This window comes from Embiotoca jacksoni, unplaced genomic scaffold (genome assembly GCF_022577435.1).
Source record: "Embiotoca jacksoni isolate LCO1_2020_lvr unplaced genomic scaffold, fEmbJac1.0.p SCAF_15, whole genome shotgun sequence".
Classification (NCBI taxonomy): Eukaryota; Metazoa; Chordata; class Actinopteri; family Embiotocidae; genus Embiotoca; species Embiotoca jacksoni.
Window position 1 is genome coordinate 10,470,370 of NW_027185285.1, and position 18,211 is coordinate 10,488,580.

The 18,211-nt window shown below is 44.2% G+C and overlaps 1 protein-coding gene across 5 annotated transcripts in view; it reads right to left on the reverse strand.

Annotated features, from left to right (window-relative positions):
* LOC138198199 (glutamate receptor ionotropic, NMDA 2B-like) overlaps window positions 1-18,211 on the reverse strand; it is a 133,559-nt gene that overhangs the window by 85,327 nt on the left and 30,021 nt on the right. For all 5 annotated transcript variants that reach the window (XM_069149473.1, XM_069149472.1, XM_069149471.1 and 2 more), the window contains one exon: window positions 12,230-12,865. In XM_069149473.1, coding sequence (XP_069005574.1) covers window positions 12,230-12,865 — 636 coding nt within the window. The remainder of the gene's footprint in view (window positions 1-12,229; window positions 12,866-18,211) is intronic.

The window sequence follows — 18,211 nt, forward strand, 5'->3', positions numbered from 1 at the left end:
GAGTGAAGACTAAAGAGGAGGAGGTGTTTGCTGTAATTTAGAAGAACAAGGGAGGGGAGGGGAAAACATTTACATTCATCACAGGGGCTCGGCTTGCCTCAACTCACATGACGTGAGAAAGAGGAGAGTGCGAGAGCAATTGAGATTAAAAAAAAAAATAGAGAGGGAGAGATGCAACAAGACAGAATGGGGTTGAGCTAAAAGATCTTTTCTGTGTTTCTTTTTTTTTCTTTTTTATTATTCCACCCCAGGAATGCTTTTGTGTCTACGGATCTATAAATACGAGGCGTTGGATTTTTTTTTTTTAAGTGAGTAAATATGATATTCATGGGTGTCAGTGTACTTTTATGTGTAATTATACAAAGTATAGACAAACCATGCAATTTCCAAATAATGCCCTCTTGTGCAGTTTTAAAACAAATGCCACAGAGAAGAAAAACGGACTTCTTGGAAAGCGAGTTTACTCCTGTGGCTCCATTATGAAATGTAGGTCTATAGTGGAAAACCTGCAAATTCACATCTGAGCACGAACTCCTATATATTTATTGTGATGACGACATTGACTGCGTAGCTTTATTTTCTCCTGACTGTGTGTGGTAGTGCACAAACAGGGTGTGAGGAGTGTTGATGGTGGAGAGCAGGTCTGTGTTCCCACCCGGCGTCAATCTCAGGGTGAGAAACTTGTGTGCTAACAAGAGGGCAGCTCAGACGGGAACAGCCTCTTACACCTAAATAGATTGGACCGGCAGCTGGGAGACGTACAACTGTGTGTGTTCGTGTGAAATTGTTTGTCGACACCCTCACGTTGTAGATATATTGTTCTATTTGTGTGTTTGGACGGTTGTGAACATGCATGAAGGGGAAGTAGCAGTTATGTAAGCATAACAATAATTATAATAATAAATATTATTCCAAAGTGCTTTAAGAAGACCAAAAATCTTTAAAAGATCTATTAAATACATTATGGAAAACAGATCATAAAACAGATGAAGCTACACAAAAATGCACTCAACAAAAATATAAACACAACACTTTTGTTTTCACTCCCTTTTTTCATGAGTTGAGATAGAAGATCTAAGACTTTTTTCATTCACATAGAAGGTTAATTTTTCCCAAATTTTGCTCGTAAATGTGTTAAACTTCATGTTAGGGAGCACTTCCCCTTTGGCAAAATAATCCATCCACCTGACAGGTGTGGCACATCAAGATACTGAATAAACAGCATGAGCACTTCACAGGTGTGCTTTGGACTGGTCACAATGAACACAATGAAAGGCCACTATGGCATAAGCTATGGACAAGGAACACTGGTTTTATTGATGGCAATTTGAATGCACAGAGATATCATTACACAATCCTGAGGCCCGATTTTGTGCCAGTCATCCACCGCCATCGCCTCATGTTGCAGCATGATAATGAGTGAGCACATTGTGGTCTTACGCCCCTCATGTTGCACGGATCTGAACACAATTCCTGGAAGCTGAAAACGCCCCAGTTGCATGGCCTGCATGTTTGAGATGCTCTGTATCGTTGCATTTGATAGGGTTTTCCAATTCCAGCCAATATCCAGTAACTTCACACAGCCAATGAAGAGAAGTGGACCAGCATTCAACAGGCCACAATCAACAACCTGATCAACTTGATGCAAATGAGCCGTGTCGCACTGCATGAGGCAAACAGTGGTCACACCAGATACTGATGGGTTTTCTGCCCCGCATGAGAAAATGCGTGTCTCTAGCCGTATGTGACATTGTGCCTAATACTGTTATTAAAAAAAAAAATTAAGGTAAAACAACACATTTTAGAGTGGACTAGTTTAATTGTGACCAGAACAATGGACCTGCGTAATAATTATGCTGCATACACGTACACCTGTCAAGAGGATGGACTATTTTGGCAAAGGTGAAGTGCTCACTCACACGGATTTTAACAAATTTGTAAACAAAATTTAAGAAAAATAAACCTTTTGTCTGTATAAAAAAAAAAGTCTTAGACCTTTTACTTAAACTCATGAAGAATGGGAGCGAAAAAACAAAATCGTTGCGTTAAAATTTTTGTTGAGTGTATTAACTATCAAAAGTGACACAATAAAATACAGCAACATATAAAAGATGAATAAAAGCTTTGCAATAGGTAAGCACGCAGGCCCGCATGTGTGTCCGCACTCAGCACAGAGGGTGTCTAAGTTGAATAATCTTTATACTGTGGGTCAGCAGGAACACATCTGAACATATTGCTCTGATGTATAGGCTGCTGTGCGTGTGCGTGTGCGTGTGCGTGTGCGTGTGCGTGTGCGTCGCAGCATGTGGCTCTGATGAGGGCCAGCTTGGCTCAGCACTGGTGAGTAATTGAGTGAGCACATTGTGGTCTTACGCCTCTCTTCTTCCACATGCCTGCCTCCTGTCTCTTTCTCTCTTCGCTCTCTCTTTCTTACGTGTCGACCCACTGTCGCTCTGTCCGTGTTTCACTTTCTCTTTCCCCCTGCTCTGTGTCTGGGCTGGTAACACTTACTCAACACGGGAGGCCACGGGTGAGGCAGAGCGGGGACAAAGCAAGGACAAGCAGAGAGACGGCGAACAGAAAAGGATGAAATTAGAAAAGACAGAGATAATCTGACGGAACTGCAGTAAAAGAGGATAGAAAAAAGAAATTACTAAATGAAGCATCAGAAACATAGAATAAGAATGGCAATATGCTTGAAATAAAAGGATTTGCACGGGCAAATGGGCGATCACTCTTTCATATCATCACAAAGCAGATTGTGAAGATATGTTTATATTCTGTTATCATTTTTATTCTATTGTGCAAATGAATGAATCCAAGCAGATTGTAATTACAAACAAAAATTAGTTTCTGATGTTAAATGAGAGTTTTGTCTAATTCATGATCAATGCAGTATGACCAACACAGTTAATAAAACTGATTTCATGTGAATAAATTTGCTGTGATATGATTGATGGTCTTTGATTAATATTTGTGCCGATGACTTCAGCACTGGAGGTTTGTAACTAATTTAGATGTGTCTTTTGGCCCAATTTCTTCCACTTTATTTCCTTTCTCCTACAAAAATATGTTATTTTTCCCTTTTGCTCATTTCCGACTCACCTTGAAGACAGACTTGCTGAAGTTGTGGAGGATTTGTGCGCTGACATGACCAGACAAGCGCTGTGACTCACACAGACTGAGCCTCATATCTTAAACTGTACCTCACAATTTGCGAGTTCTGAAACCAAATGACATTGAATAAACAGACCTCAAGTCTGAGTGAGTGTGCATTTTCCCCTTCAGTGCCATATTCTTCAGCAGTTTCATTTTGTTTTTGTACTTTGTTACAAAGCCCAAAAAAAAGGCTTCACCATGAATCCAGGACTCTGACACAGTTTGATAACAACACATTTTAATAAATATGCTCATAAATATGTATCTCTACATAAAATTACTAATTCTTTTGTTTTCAAGTAAGACACGGTCCAAAATAAATCAACATTGATAACTGTGTTACAGAGTGAGGTAAGGTTGGAGCCTGTTAATCAAAATTTGTTCTAGTATGTGTCATTCATTGAGGGTGCTTTTTGTTATATCCAAATATGCTCCACAGTTCCTCCTAAATTAGCGCCCCAGGTTGAGACCAAAAGAACACTCGGTTTGGGACAGTAACACGTTTAAGTTCCTGCTTTCTATGCAACCTTTGTTGTCATGGGAACAGTAAACATGGTTTTAAAAAATGTTAACCTTTGGTTGGAAAAAGGAAGCAAACACCAATCTCCTGCACCCGGGTCCACTGTTGTTTTGAACCATACACCCAACCCGCCTCCTCCTCACAAGAAAAAACTCACATCTACTACATCACTTCTCCAGGATTACGAGATTTATACGAGAGGTCTCTTAACTTTAAAATGTAGGTGTGGGTCGTAATAAACTGCTCCCACAAAAGATCTCTGTGGTTGTCTTTTGGAGAACGGTCTCAAAGTGCTTTGTAAATAAATATGTCCTGACTATATTACTGTGATAAAAAAATAAGAGGCATCATCAAGACAAATGGCCTCCATCTCAATCTTTCTTACAGAAATACGGACATGGAGAAAATATTTCTATTATTGGTCTTTCACCAGAAACAAAAACGAAAAAGAGGCGCTTAATTTGGAAGAACAGCAACCTCTTTTTGTTTTGTGCCATAAAATGTTGCCAGAGCAGTCCAACCTATAAATCCAGAGTCTCATTTCTTTATACTAACAACGCAAAATAAAAGCAGCAGTAATTTACGGATCTTAAAATACTACTTATTTCATTTTTGATTGACACTCTGAATAGAGTCATTTACAGTGAAGACCAAAGTGAAATCTCAACTGGGTTCTCACAGGAACAGTGTGGGTGATGGACGGGCTAAATCTGCCACAGTTTGTTAGCAGGACTATCTCACCACCCGTCACCAGGAAAAAGAGGGGCAGAGGTTTCCTAAATAGTTGGAAGGGAAATGCTCATGTTAAAGATTAAAGAGGAGGGTGTCCCGCTCACACGGGGACGAACTGCGTGGCCTTTCATCCCTTTATGGTAACATCTGTGGGCCGGTAATTAACTAGAGACATAAATTTGTGGTGGCTCTGTCTCCTCTCCTCACTGTATATACTGTATGCTTTATAGAAAAGCTCTGACTCATCTCAGCCTATGAATAGATAGAGGTCCATTCCCTCTCCACCTCTGAATCAGGGCGGAGGCAGGCGAACATAAGGCTAATAAGGGTCCCAGCAAAGGGCTGGCGTAAGGTCCACGAGGGGATAAGAGGGGAGGATGGAGGTCGGAGGAGGGGAGGAAAAGGGGGATGAGTAGCTTGTAGATCATGGTGGTGATGGAGGGAGAAGTGGGAAAAGGAAAGGTGAGACTATCTGTGCCTAGAGGGAAGAGAGAGGTAAAGGAGGAGGTGGCAGGAGTCAGGAAAAGAGAGCCGGGAAGATGTAGCTGTTGCAATGAAGTGAGAGGAGGGAGGGAGTGAGGACAGGAGAGGAGAGGAGGCAGGTTGAATGGGCAAGTCAAGAGGGAGTCAGGAGACCTCAGTGGAGGGCTGGGATGGAGAGGGGAAGGTGTGGCTGGTCGCATACCGGGGGGACAGAGAGTGAGAATTGAGAGAAGGATGCAAAGCAGAAAGGAAAGAGAGAGAGACAGAGAGTGGAGGGGTGAGACTGAGAAAATGGCTGAACCAGAGAGGAGGGAAAGAAAACAAGGGTATATGGAGGGATGTCATTTAGTCCAGCAAATTCTCCTCAATTCTACTGGCTTTTACTGGTATCATGGGGGGGAAACACAGAGAGGGAAGGCAGTGAGTGGGTGGAGGAGAAGGCACGAAGAGCAGAGGGCAAGGAGGATGGATTAACACCTGTACATGTAGTGTAAATCTGTCTGTCTGCCTCCTGTGAGCTATAACAGGGTGAACCAGACCTCTGCCAGCAGGCCACAGTCATAAATACAGAAGAAAAAGGTAAGGAAAGAAAAAAGGAGGGGGGATAATGAAAACATGGAGGAAAGAAAAGGGATGGAGGAAAGCTGTGATGAAAAGGTGAAAAAATATGGGTCAGGTCACTTCTAGTTCATCATGCAATATGTGGAAAATATATCATTTATGCTGGGTCTTTTTTATAAATCATAGCTCATTGTTCATTATGTCCAATGTAAATAAAACAGAGACGCATGTGACAGTGAGGCAATTCAGGCAGCATGAGGTGTTGAATAGAAAGTTATGGAGCGAGTTTAAAAATGGCCACAGTCTAAACGGCCGGAGTAAATTGAGACCAACAGGGTCAGAAAATAGGACACATAAATTTAGGACTCTCGATATATTTCCCTACCTCTTCCCTTTCTCTCTCTTTCTCTCTCTCTGCTGAAAAGGGGAACACACACAGTGGGCTGTCACATTTTCTAAACCAGGACAATGGGAAGATAAGAAGAGGCTCGTAGTGGGACATTTCCATCATTAGAAATCACAGGTGCAGAAGCGTTACCCATGATGTGTCATCACAACAACAAACATGAGCTACTGCATTATCCTCCATTTAGAAAAAACGCAGACATGGCGTGCCTTATGTTAGAGGAGAAGAAAACAATCAGACATTTTTAACAAACAATTCCTAATTTCTTTTGAATATTTTCCGCTTTTAATGTATTCAATTAGCTCTATTATTGTTTGTGTGATAGTAGAAGATCCTCAGACAAAAAAAATGTTGTGATCAAAAATACCCATAGAGAGAATGCTGGAGACCCAAAGACAGTAAAACAGTTAGAGAGAAGCACCTGGGGATAAAACCGGGTAAAAAAAAAAAAAAAAAAAAAGAGAGAGAACATATTTAGGATGAAAGGAAAGATCAAAAAGCTGTTACACAGGGTTTACTGTGCTTTTCTGGACACAACAAAATCCATGAATGAACTCAACAATTAGAGCAGAGATGTTAAAGAGACTGGATCAGAGAGAGACAGACGGGGAAAACGGGAAGAGAAATATAAAAAAAAACACACAAAGAGAAACACCGAGAGACATCATGCAGGCAGAGGAACACTCGCTTTTTAATTCTCTTATCGTTTACAAATGCTCCTAATTGCGTCTATGTTTTTAGGAAGGACACGGTGCTGCCAAGCCGAACACCACAGTACAGGACCTCGGTGATTACTACAATAATAGGTCCTATTATAGGACATTAATTGGGAATATAAATGAGGGCACATTTATGTTCAAGCAGCTGGATTAAAACCTCAAGAGGACGCAGTGAGCGCACCTTGAAACAGGAAATGACGCCCAAACAAGTTGATTATTACTGTGTGGAAAAAAAAAAGAAAGAAAAAAAACCTACTGCCCCTAACCATAGGCTGAACATAAATACAGAGGAGAAGGGAAACATGTTTCTTTGGAAAATGAGGGACTGTATGGACGTTAATTACTCCACTGAATTCACCCCTGCGCTGTGATTAAATGGTTCAAATGGCTTACTCACACACACACACACACACACACACACACACACACACACACACACACACACACACACACACACCCTCCACAACAATTATGCCTGGTCGCAGTTCAACGCCAGCTCTACATTATCATCGAGCCCGTTTCCTCTGAAAAATTAACACACACACGAAGAGGGACGGCGTTGCTCCAACACAAAAATCGCTCTCTTCTTACAAAGGGCTCGGACACCCACAGGCAAACGACCACATTTGAAATGATGAAAAGCCGGAGTTATTTGGGCAAAAAAAGTTAATTGATCGCATCCCGCTGTTCTGTTCCCGGAGAAGGCTGCCAGTTACACAAAAGATGTCAGGGAACAGATTTGTTTGTGTGTGGGAGCGGTTAAGCACACACACACACACACACACACAGCCATGTTCCTGTTTAATGTTATTTGTGTGTGTGTGTGTGTGTGTGTGTGTGTGTGTGTGTGTGTGTGTGTGTGTGTGTGTGTGTGTGTGTGTGTGTGCTGGTGATGCTGCCACCGCTGCTGCCGTTCACTGTGGATCGAGTTTCTTCCAACAGATGTTTGATATTCATGCATTAATTGCCCTTGTAACACGTCTTACTGTACATTTATAAAAACACATTTGTGTGGGCGTGTGCGTCGTCCTGCCTACATGTTTGCGTGTGTGCAAATGTTTTTCGTATTATATTCTAGTTTCGCCTCAGCTCATCAGGGTTGGCTGCTTTCCTTGTTTTTTCATTAATTGCTGACGATCTTATATTCAAATCCAAAACATAAGTGGATTCTATCTCTGCTAATCTACAGTAGCAGCCCCCACCCGTGGATTAGCTCGCTGTTTTTTATTGTGTAGTGGCCCTGGGGTGATCAGTGACAACTACAGTTATTTGTACCACTACAAAGCCATACCTTCTAGACAAGCTGGGGAAAATAGCTCACCATGTCTTGATAATATGAGCATTAGCCAAAGCTTTAGATTCCACTGATTACTGCAGCCCAGTAGGCGCTGCAGGAGGGATGACAGGCAGGGTGGTGCTGGAAACCACTACAGACAAAAGACTGGCAACCACAGCCATGTTGGCTAGGCTAAGTAACACACTCACACAAACACACACACACACACACACAAGTGCCCAAGGACACACACTTAAACTGTTGGATGAGTCTCTCTGTCTTCACCATCTCCTCCTCCTCCTTTATCTCATCCTGTCTTTAACAGATGTGAGTACAGATGTGCTCCATCCATCTTTTTCTCCTTCTTCATTCCTCCTGCATTTAGGCTGCAAAGAGGCAGCTTCTCTCATTTTATGAACCATCAACACTGTTGGATAGACCTGCTGCAAACACACATTTGCTGTACTTTCCAATATCTATACGACCATGGTATTTATGCCAAAAAAGATTTAGTATGTCCCAGTGCATAGTATGTTAAATGTAGTACGCTACTACATCCGGTCGTATTTTGCAGTATGCAGACCAGCATGCTACTCTCGCTGTTCTGACCCGCAATCCTCTGCAGCCGAAGATACGTCGCACTGACTGAGCCACCGAGACAGTTAGTGGCGCTAATGCTCCACCCAAAAAAAGGAAGACGAAGAAGACGAAGACAAAGCGGAAGAAGTAAAAGAAGAAGAATAAGAAGAAGAAGAAGAAGAAGAAGAAGAAAAAGAAGAAGATGAAGAAGAGCCATTGAAACGAAGCATTATCGTTCCAAATCGCATCATTTTTCTTTTTACTTAAAATGTCGTGCTATGGATTAAAACGGATATGACCAATAGGGTCAAAGTTCAGGATGCATTTTTATTATGAAGTAGTATGTCCCAATTGTATGCATACTACATGCAACAGTACATACTTTTTAAGGGTAGCTGCAGTCGGTACTCAAAGAAAAAAGAAAAAGTATGAAAAATTGTAATGCAGGGTTGGTGTCACTCCGCCTTCCCCTTTCTCCTTCTCTCTTCATAGTCATGTGGCTGTGCACTCAACACACTCCCCCCTCTTACTTACCGCCCAACCCTCCCTCACTGATCTTATTCATTGATATAGATGTGAGTGCCCTTTGCTTCCATCCATCTCTCCCCATTTCCCCTTCCTCCTCCGTCCTTCTTCTTCATTCGTTGTTAATACCAGAGCTGCCTGGCTTCCTCCTTCCATCTATTTAACTTTCCTACTTTCATACAAGTTCACTTTTTTTTTTCCCCTCACAGTAGCGCAAAGCCACTACCCACCGGCAAACTGTATGCAGACATGCAACGAGTGTGGTAGCTGTAGTCCCACTTTTTTTTTTTTTGTCTTTGTATTGCTGCAGTTCAGCTCCGTCCCCAAGAGAAAATGTTCTAAAAAAACCCAGTTTTGTTCTTGTTACAGATGTCAGAAGACTCAGAGCTGTAAGGCAGATCGGGAGACAGATGTGTGGCATAGTCTTGGGTAATGATAATGGACTAAATGTGGGAATGTATCCGCCGCTGGCACGTAACAGTGCGCTCAGCTTTTGTTTTTCACTTCCCGAAAACACCAAAAAACACTTGATGTGAGCACAAAAAAAATTGCCTGATTCGACCTGACTCTTCACACAGCATTACAGTAGTCCACTCCAGAGGGTACATTTTATGGAGTTATCTTGTACCAGTCCTCCAAATTCTTCTTCCTCCTCAGACCGCACTAAAAATCACAATGCTGTATTCTCCGTCTCCTGTGTCACTCCCCGTTATCATTTTTTCCTTGGATGTGTAATAAAATTGGAGGGCTTGTCTTGTCGACTGTAATAGCAGCATTTGGCCATCAGTCTTGACGGGTGCACACATTTGTGTGTGTGATGGCGCCAGGCCATAAGATAAACACCTCATATTGCAATCCCTATTTCCCCAATCTTTGTCAGTCCATTTCCTTGAGATGCTCACTCAGAAAAAAAAAAAGCACATCCCGCGGTCCAATTTTTCTTAAGCTCTGAAACTACGGCTTCCATTCAATCTTCACCACTTCCTCTTCATCGCTTTTCTCCATCTCTGCTGTCCGTAAGGAAGAAAAACTTTCCCCTCCCTCCTCTCTTTATCTCTCAGCATCCCCCACTCTATTTCAGAGAAATGTTTTTCTCCCTCTTCTCTTTCCTCCCTGTCTGAACGGCGTCAAACTCTGTCTAGTTTTCTGCCCTTGCCCTCAACCCTCGACCCTCATCTGGCCCAGCACCTCCACAGGCAGCTCCCATGTGAGCCCCACCTGATAGGGCCAAAATCCCTCCAACAATCCGCGTCTCTCCTTTCCTCTTTCACTGAAAGTAGAATTTCTTTCACTCAATCTCACTCGCTCCTCACTATCCCAATTTCTCTACTCCCCCCCATGTCTCTCTCTCTCTCTCTCTCTCTCTCTCTCTCCCCCACCCTCTGATCCCTCTCTATCGTATTTTCGCCACTCCATTGTCTCAGTCCATTAGGCAGACACAAATCCGTTTGGAGACTGAGCCTTAGCGCAGCCCCGTCCTCGCTCTCCTGGGCCCCAGTGCAGCCAGGAGGACGCTCTCAGGGGAGAGACTGGCTTGTGGCCGGGGAAATCCGTTTAAACCTTTGCCACAAAACGCTGCTCTTTCCCGCTGCTTGGTGCACTTCAAGTACGTGTGCTTAATGAACGATACTGTCTCTGCACACACACACACACACACACACACACACACACACACACACACAGAGGCCCATGCATTCCTCAACACTGCTTCCTTCTTCCGAAAACATGCCTGCATTTCAATTTTAACATGTAAAGTAATCCAAATACAAGAAGGACGTTGCTGTGCTTTAAAATATGTATGTAGTCCATAGGGTGAGGAAGAGTCGGGGGTGAAAAACGCATGCGGAGAGAACAGGAAGTGGAGTAGTATTGCGAGCTAATGTGTGCGCTGTACAGCCGTCATTGTGATTGGAAGAATGCAGTTTCAAATGGGAGTCGACGGTTCCCTGCTCTTTCTCTCCATAGAGCTCTAATGAGAAGGAACAGAGAGAAGAGCTTCGGTGGTGGCCGCTGGCCTCGCCATGTCACTGCGACTTATGTCTCTGCCAGTACGAAGACCTGTTCACACCAGAAGGGTCAGCAGACAAACTGGAGACCGGGATGGCAGAGATGACATTGAGACTCTATGAGGCCCTCAAATCGAACAGCGAGCTCTCGATGGGGGAGGAAAACTGTTGTTGTTTTTGTCAATGTTTCAGTTTCCCTGCATGGATGTTATACTTTCTTCTTAACTGCTTATTATTCAATTCAGCTGGATTTGTGCACAAAGTACCAAATGAATGAGCTGATTTTGTGGGATGGAGTCCAAACCTGGATCCCAGGCGGACACAGATAAAGCAACAGCAGATTGCTTTATCCCATTAGGCAAGGCCTAGTAAATAGGCAGAGATCTAGCTCTCTGTCCTAGTGCAATCTCCAGCTGATCCTGTCACTGGCATCAGTTCTGTTGGCAGCCTGTCTTTCAAGTCAGACACCTCAGCTTAGTCTGTCTGTCTGTCTGTCTGTCTGCACACAGAGTTAACACTGAAGCAGGATGGCAGTACAAGAGGAGTTGAGGAACCCTCGGTTACACGCAAACCGGTTGAAATGTCTTCTCTGTTTTAATAAGAAGAGGACAGAGCACAATTTTTCAGTTTCAAGGGTCACACTTGCACAATCTTGCGTAAACCTTGCTTTTTGGGGGCCATCGTTGTGAAGGTAAAGCATGCTGAATTTAACAAAAGTCTGCAACGCAGGTAGACCCTCTTAAACTTAGCATTTAGGAATTTCTGATTGAAAAACACACTGCGTATGGTGATGTAGTCAACCCATGAGGAGATTTCACAGGGGTAACAAGCATGACTGACTGCAAACTGCAGCCAACTGAAGTGAATTCCAGCAGAGATTTAAGGTCGGAGAGAGGACTGGCCCGTGAGAAGCAAACAGTATTACATTTTACACGACGGTGGCAGTTTGAGCTGTTGTCTGTTCTCAACGTCCAATAACAAGGTTAGGAATTAAAACAGAGGTGCGAGTGTGATTTGACGTAATTTTGTTATTTTTTTCTGATAGTTATAAAACCAAAATGTTTTTTGCAGCGATCACAGATAAGCGCAGGACTCTACATTCATCACTGCTGACCAACACTTTCCATTCACCGTTTCCCACAGCGAGCCCTTCTTAATATTCTAACACTTAAACCACCTACACACACTTCCTCGCACAGTCGCTTTAAATGGTGATAACTTCTGTCTTTACATAACCTGAGCTGCTTCGTGCAAGTGTCCTACCTTGGCGGCCATGATCATGGACGAGCCCCCGCGTACTCCGAGGATGGGGATATGGGTCTGGGCTGAAATGAAGTCCAGGATCTGGGCGATGGCCTCCTGGTCCGTGTCGTCTCCAAACACCACGCCCTGCAGCCAGTGCTCCGTCATTAGGTCACAGATGCTCTTGATGATGCTTTTTGGGTCAGTCTCGTTCATGGTCAGCACCTCAACGTTCGGCGCCATGTGGAGGAAGTCCTCCTTCTCTCGGGCCCCAGCCAGAGCCATTTCGCTGGAGTTGCCCACCAGGACCACGGCGATGCTGAGACCACGCAGGATGTTGGGCAGCGCCATGTGGTGCGGAGGGGGCTGGGGGATGGGAACGTAGTGGCCTCCACCGCCTCCCCCGCCCTTCTCTCTCCGTGAGTGGCAGGCCGGGGGCAGGTGGAGAAGGCAGAGCAGCAGGAGAAGGAGGGACAGGCAGGGAGAGGTGCCGGTGCGGCGGTGGAGCGATGGAGGCGGAGGCGGGTGTAGGGTTCGGACTCGCTCTTGCTCCTGGGGAACTGAGGGGGTGGAGAAGCAAGACCCGGCGTGGCCGCGAGGTGGGAAGGTGCTGCGGCATCCGCAGACAGGCATGGTGTGGGAGTGGGAGAGTAATACCTGGAGAAAGTGGAGGGAAGAGGAGAAAGAGATGGAGATAGGAAAGAAAAAGGTAGGCAGAGGTTTGATAAAGCAAGATAATAAGAGAAAATAAAGAAGAAGAAAAGGAAAGAAGAGGGAGGTAGAGAAAGGGAAACAGAGGTTAACATACCACCATGAAACATTGATGCATCATATAAATCAGCGCAAATCAAGTCAGTTCACGGAAATGGGGAGACGAAGAAGGAGGAGAGGGAAACCTTGTGGAAAACGAGGCTTTAAACCTACAGAGAGATGAGAGTGGAGGTCATACTTGACATATAAATAGTGCATAAAACACACACACACACACACAGATACATGGTACAATGGCGTATGGTTTACGTATAATAGCACACGGCTCAATAATTCATGTGGACTGCTCTGAAGCTGCATTATAGCATATATTATGGAGGATATAAACTCTCCCTCCAGATCAGCTGCTGGTTCGTTGACAGGGGCGGACAGGAGGAGGCGAGGGAGGGAGCGAAAGAGGGCAGGAAGGAGGGAACGGAAGCGGATGCAAAAGGCAGAGAGGGCAGATGGAGGGAGAGACGGCTCCACGCCAACTTGGGCTGACTGACAAACTGTCTGGAGCGAGATAAGTGACACACCAACCCGAGATGCAGACAAACTGACTGACGCCGAAATTGATTAGGTGATTAACGGCGGAGGCGCTCAAATGCAACTCACGAGGCTTTGATACGATACCCGTCCTCCTCCCCGCAACCCCTGTTGGCCTAGTTTAGTGCTCATAGTCGTTGGCTGTCCGTTCCTCCATCCTTCCACCTCCCTCCCACGTTTCACTTGACCGTATCGCTCGCTCGCCGTCTGACTACCTCCTCGCCGTGCTTATTAATAGGGCTTTTCATTAATGAGTATGCAGAGGGGAGGAAGGTCCAGGTGGAAAGTGGAAAACGGAAGAACACGAGAGGAGGAAAGGAGAAAAGAGATGACGGCAGCAACACAGCTGGAAACATACAGGCAGACATGAAAAAAGAAACTCTCTGAGAATAATGTTTTGTGTTCTCTTTATGTTTACATCTGACTGAGTGGGAGGGCATGTGTCCTCTTGCATATAGTCGGTGTAGGTGTACGGCCGGTGGGAATAGATGTTCACTCCTTTTGTGGGCAGAGATACCCAGGATGATGGGGGTGTTAGTTGCTCATAAACTTGTTCCGAGCGGCGTATTGTGTGTATATCTCGTACATGACTGCCGTTAACAAGGCAGATGGAAGGTACAGAGACAAACAAAAACACTAAAACAATATCCACCCCTGGAAGCTGACAGCTAATAAGACGGGAAATGACAGAGAGGAGGAAAAGGCAAGGAGGCGATTGAAAGAGGGATAAAGGGACATATGCGGAGATGACAGAACAACTTCTTTAGGGAAAACTAATTGCTGGAGGTTCGTCAGCTCTAATTACAGGTCCCTGTGTTAATAGTCAATTGCACACCACTCTCCAGGAAGGATGGAGAGGTGGGAGGGAAGGAACGAGGGAGGGATGATAAGAGGCACGAAGACACAGTGAAAGGGAGGAGGGGGGAGCGGAGGAAGCGAGAGAGAGAGAGGAGAGAGAGAGAGAGAGAGAGAGAGAGAGAGAGAGAGAGAGAGAGAGAGAGAGGAGAGAGAGAGAGAGAGAGACAGAGAGAGAGAGAGAGAGGGAGAGAGAGGGAGAGAGAGACAGAGACAGAGAGAGAGAGAGAGAGAGAGAGACAGAGACAGAGAGAGAGAGAGAGAGGGAGAGAGAGAGAGACAGAGACAGAGAGAGAGAGAGAGAGAGACAGAGACAGAGAGAGAGAGAGAGAGAGAGAGAGAGACAGAGACAGAGAGAGAGAGAGAGAGATGCCCTCCTTGAATCTGGACTTCTCTGGCAGCACTCTGTTTCCATGGCAACAATTAAAATAGGCCTACATGCGCACACATACAGACATAGTTGATGGACACCGAGATACACATACATACACACACACATACACACACACACACACACACATACACACACGCACACGCACACACATTTTGTAAGAAGCATTGATCATGTAAATGCAGCAGCGTAGTCCGCTCAGTGAGTACCGCTCACTCTGCTGTGCATCCTTAGAGTGGGAGTATTTTACACACGGATTCCTCTCACGCACAGATTAGCATAGAGACCTCTGACATGTTTTACATGTGAACACACACACACACACACACACACACACACGCACACACACACACACAAACTCTGGAAACACTCTTTTTCCTGCGTACACTCACACCAAACTCCCTATACAGCTCTCCCTTTCACACACCCTGCAGCACGCACGCACACAAACACACACACACACACACGCACACGCACACACACACACACACACACACCCCTGGGGTACAAATATTAGCCAACGCACAGTGTAACTCCAATGATCATTCAGAAAGATGAGGCCATTAAAAAGTCCCACAGTGAGTCAAAGAATGTCTCATAAAGAAACACAAAAGCCGTGTATTAAACTTTAGATTACACCAGCGAGGTTACGACACTAAATGACCCCATTTCCCCGTCAGCCAGCCCTCGCGTCTCACCCACCATTTGCTCCATTAGCCACACCAGCGCACATAGCAGCCGTATCAGTTACACACGGATGGACCACAGATAGCCTGTATACCAGCTCAAGACCCCCGAGGTCCTCCTCCCAACACACACTCTTCAAAAGCTTTTTTTTATAGGGAAAGTCTGCTGGATGCACATGATGCACTTTTAACTATGACAAAGCTGGCATTTGAATTGATGTAATTGTGTGTGTGTGTGTGTGTGTGTGTGTGTGTGTGTGTGTGTGTGTGTGTGTGTGTGTGTGTGAGAGTATACATTAAATCAAAAAGGGGAGGAGAAATTTGAAAGGAAGCCATCTAGATTAGATTAGACTTTATTAATCCCACAGTGGGGAAATTTTGTCTGTATGTGTTTAAATACACATTCATCTTTTTCTGCAAATTAATTTCTTTCATTTATTTTTGCAAAACATTTTTGTTTGTGGGCACTTCTTACTAATCTCATAGCCTGTACATTTTTTAATTCATTATAGACACATTAATGGTTTGGGTGTGCGTATGTCAAGATCCTAAAGAATAAAATTATCTAGTGAGTTGCTGATCAATAAAATGATCAACAGAAAATCTGTTTTCATAACCAATTAATCGCTTATGTATTTGGAAAGCAAAATCTGTGAGAAATCACTGACTTAATTAATTAGATATAATTATTGTTCATTATTTTTACTCTACTATTATTGTACCATTAGTAACTTTGGGTTTTGAGCTATTGATTGGAATTTAAAACATTTCAAAGCCTTTAAACACTTAAAATGAAGCAACAACTTCAGATAAAGTTCGAAGAGCATCCTCAGGTTGTTTTTTTCCAACAAGCAAATACTCCACCTCAAAGAGATAGTGAGTACAAAATATAAATCCATGTTTAAGTTAAAATGCAGATAATACTCTGACTAACAGAGCAGGATTAAGGAGAGTACATCTCTTTTCTGCCTGATTGTGACCGTCTCAATCTTTTTTTCTGCACAGATGCCACAAGGCGTCGGCCAATTAGATAAGAACACTGTTTCACCCACCTAACTAAACAAAACCAGCTACTCAGCGGGCCCTAATGGACAATAAACACAATAAACAGGGTAATAGTAATGAATGAACTTCAAAGCTAACATGGCAGGATATTGTTGTGGCGGAAAGTTGACTGAGCAGAGGGATATGAGGCATGACGCAGTTATTACAGCTCTGTAAATTTTCCTCTTTTTTCCTTTTTGACCGCCACACTGTAAATCACACAATTTTAACTATCAGAGAGAACTATTAGATGGCAGGTCACGATGTGACCCCCAATGGAAATACCTTCTCCGCCTTCATAGATGAACAAACAAGCAGCATATTGTTTGAGTTTTGTGTTTAATATATATGATTGAGCAGCACTCCGTTTCAGTCCCAACACATTCTTCTCTCACTGTAATAAATCCACAACAGGGCGGCTGAAAACATTTTTTGTGCGCTTGTGGGCAGCGTAGATGTGCGTGTCGTTGATGAATTTGGTTTGAAAGGTTGTGAACAGCGCTGGCAGTGCTTTGCTCTCCCTAATGCGTTTTTAAAACTGACATTTATGTTTTTGGTTTCTAACAGAAAAATGTAACCCTTAGCGTTAATCTTTAGCAGTCGAGGTGGCGTTGATTTGAAATTGATTCGACGGCGGACGGCACATGACAATATTAAAACCCTTTTTCAGGCGGTGGTTGCATTTTGAGAAGGCGAGCCTACACGCCTACACGCGCACACACACACACACACACACACACACACACACACACACACACACACACACACACACACACACACACACCTGCCCCGGGGATGCGACCAGGCCACATCGCGGGTCACTGCGCCGCATACTGATGAGAGGGGAAATCAGCTGCATACCAGAATCGCTACCAAACCTGTGATACATGAGAATATGAAAGAAATGCCGGTCTAATGTGTGAACTCATGAAGTGCTCTGATTAATATTCATGCAGACTGTCTGTGCAGCCTGCTGTGGAGGTGGAAGGTGGCGGTGTGTGTGTGTGTGTGTGTGTGTGTGTGTGTGTGTGTGTGTGTGTGTGTGTGTGTGTGTGTGTGTGTGTGTGTGTGTGTGTGTGTGTGTGTGTGTGAGTGTGAGAGAGAGAAAGAAAAAGAAAAAGAAAAAGAGAGAGAAAGAGTGTGTGTGTGTGATTATGTGTTTGGACCTGTGTCTGTACATGATGTTCTGATGCAGCCACTCACCAGCCCCCTCACCAAAGCAGACCCAGCCAGGCTTTGTGCATCACATGTTCGCTGAGGCTCCAGGACCAAACTACATCTTCATTTCCCAAAAAGAAGGCACACTGAAGCGCCCTTTGCTCTCTTCCTCCCCAGTTTATTCCCTTCTCTTTCTTTCACTCGAACTCCACGTCGCCCTTTCTCTCTCTCTGCTCCACCGTTTTGTCTGTGAACAATGCTTCCTCTCAGTTCTCCCACTTATTTCTCTCTTGTGCTCGCACTCTCTCATCACCCTCTTCTCATTATGTGGTAAGTGTCAGGTTTGTCGACGGCGTTATTTGCATGAAAACTGGAGGACAAAGGCGACTGGCAATTTTTCACATTTATTGCCTGGTTTGATATTTAGGATGACAGCAGAAGAAGGCAAAGACAATCTCTCCATATCTCACTGGATGGCTTCAAAAGTCTATGGTGCATGTATATTATCTTAAGAGCTTAGTCAGGCGTGCTGCGCTGGCTTCATTTCTCCATTTAATTGAAATAAGAATG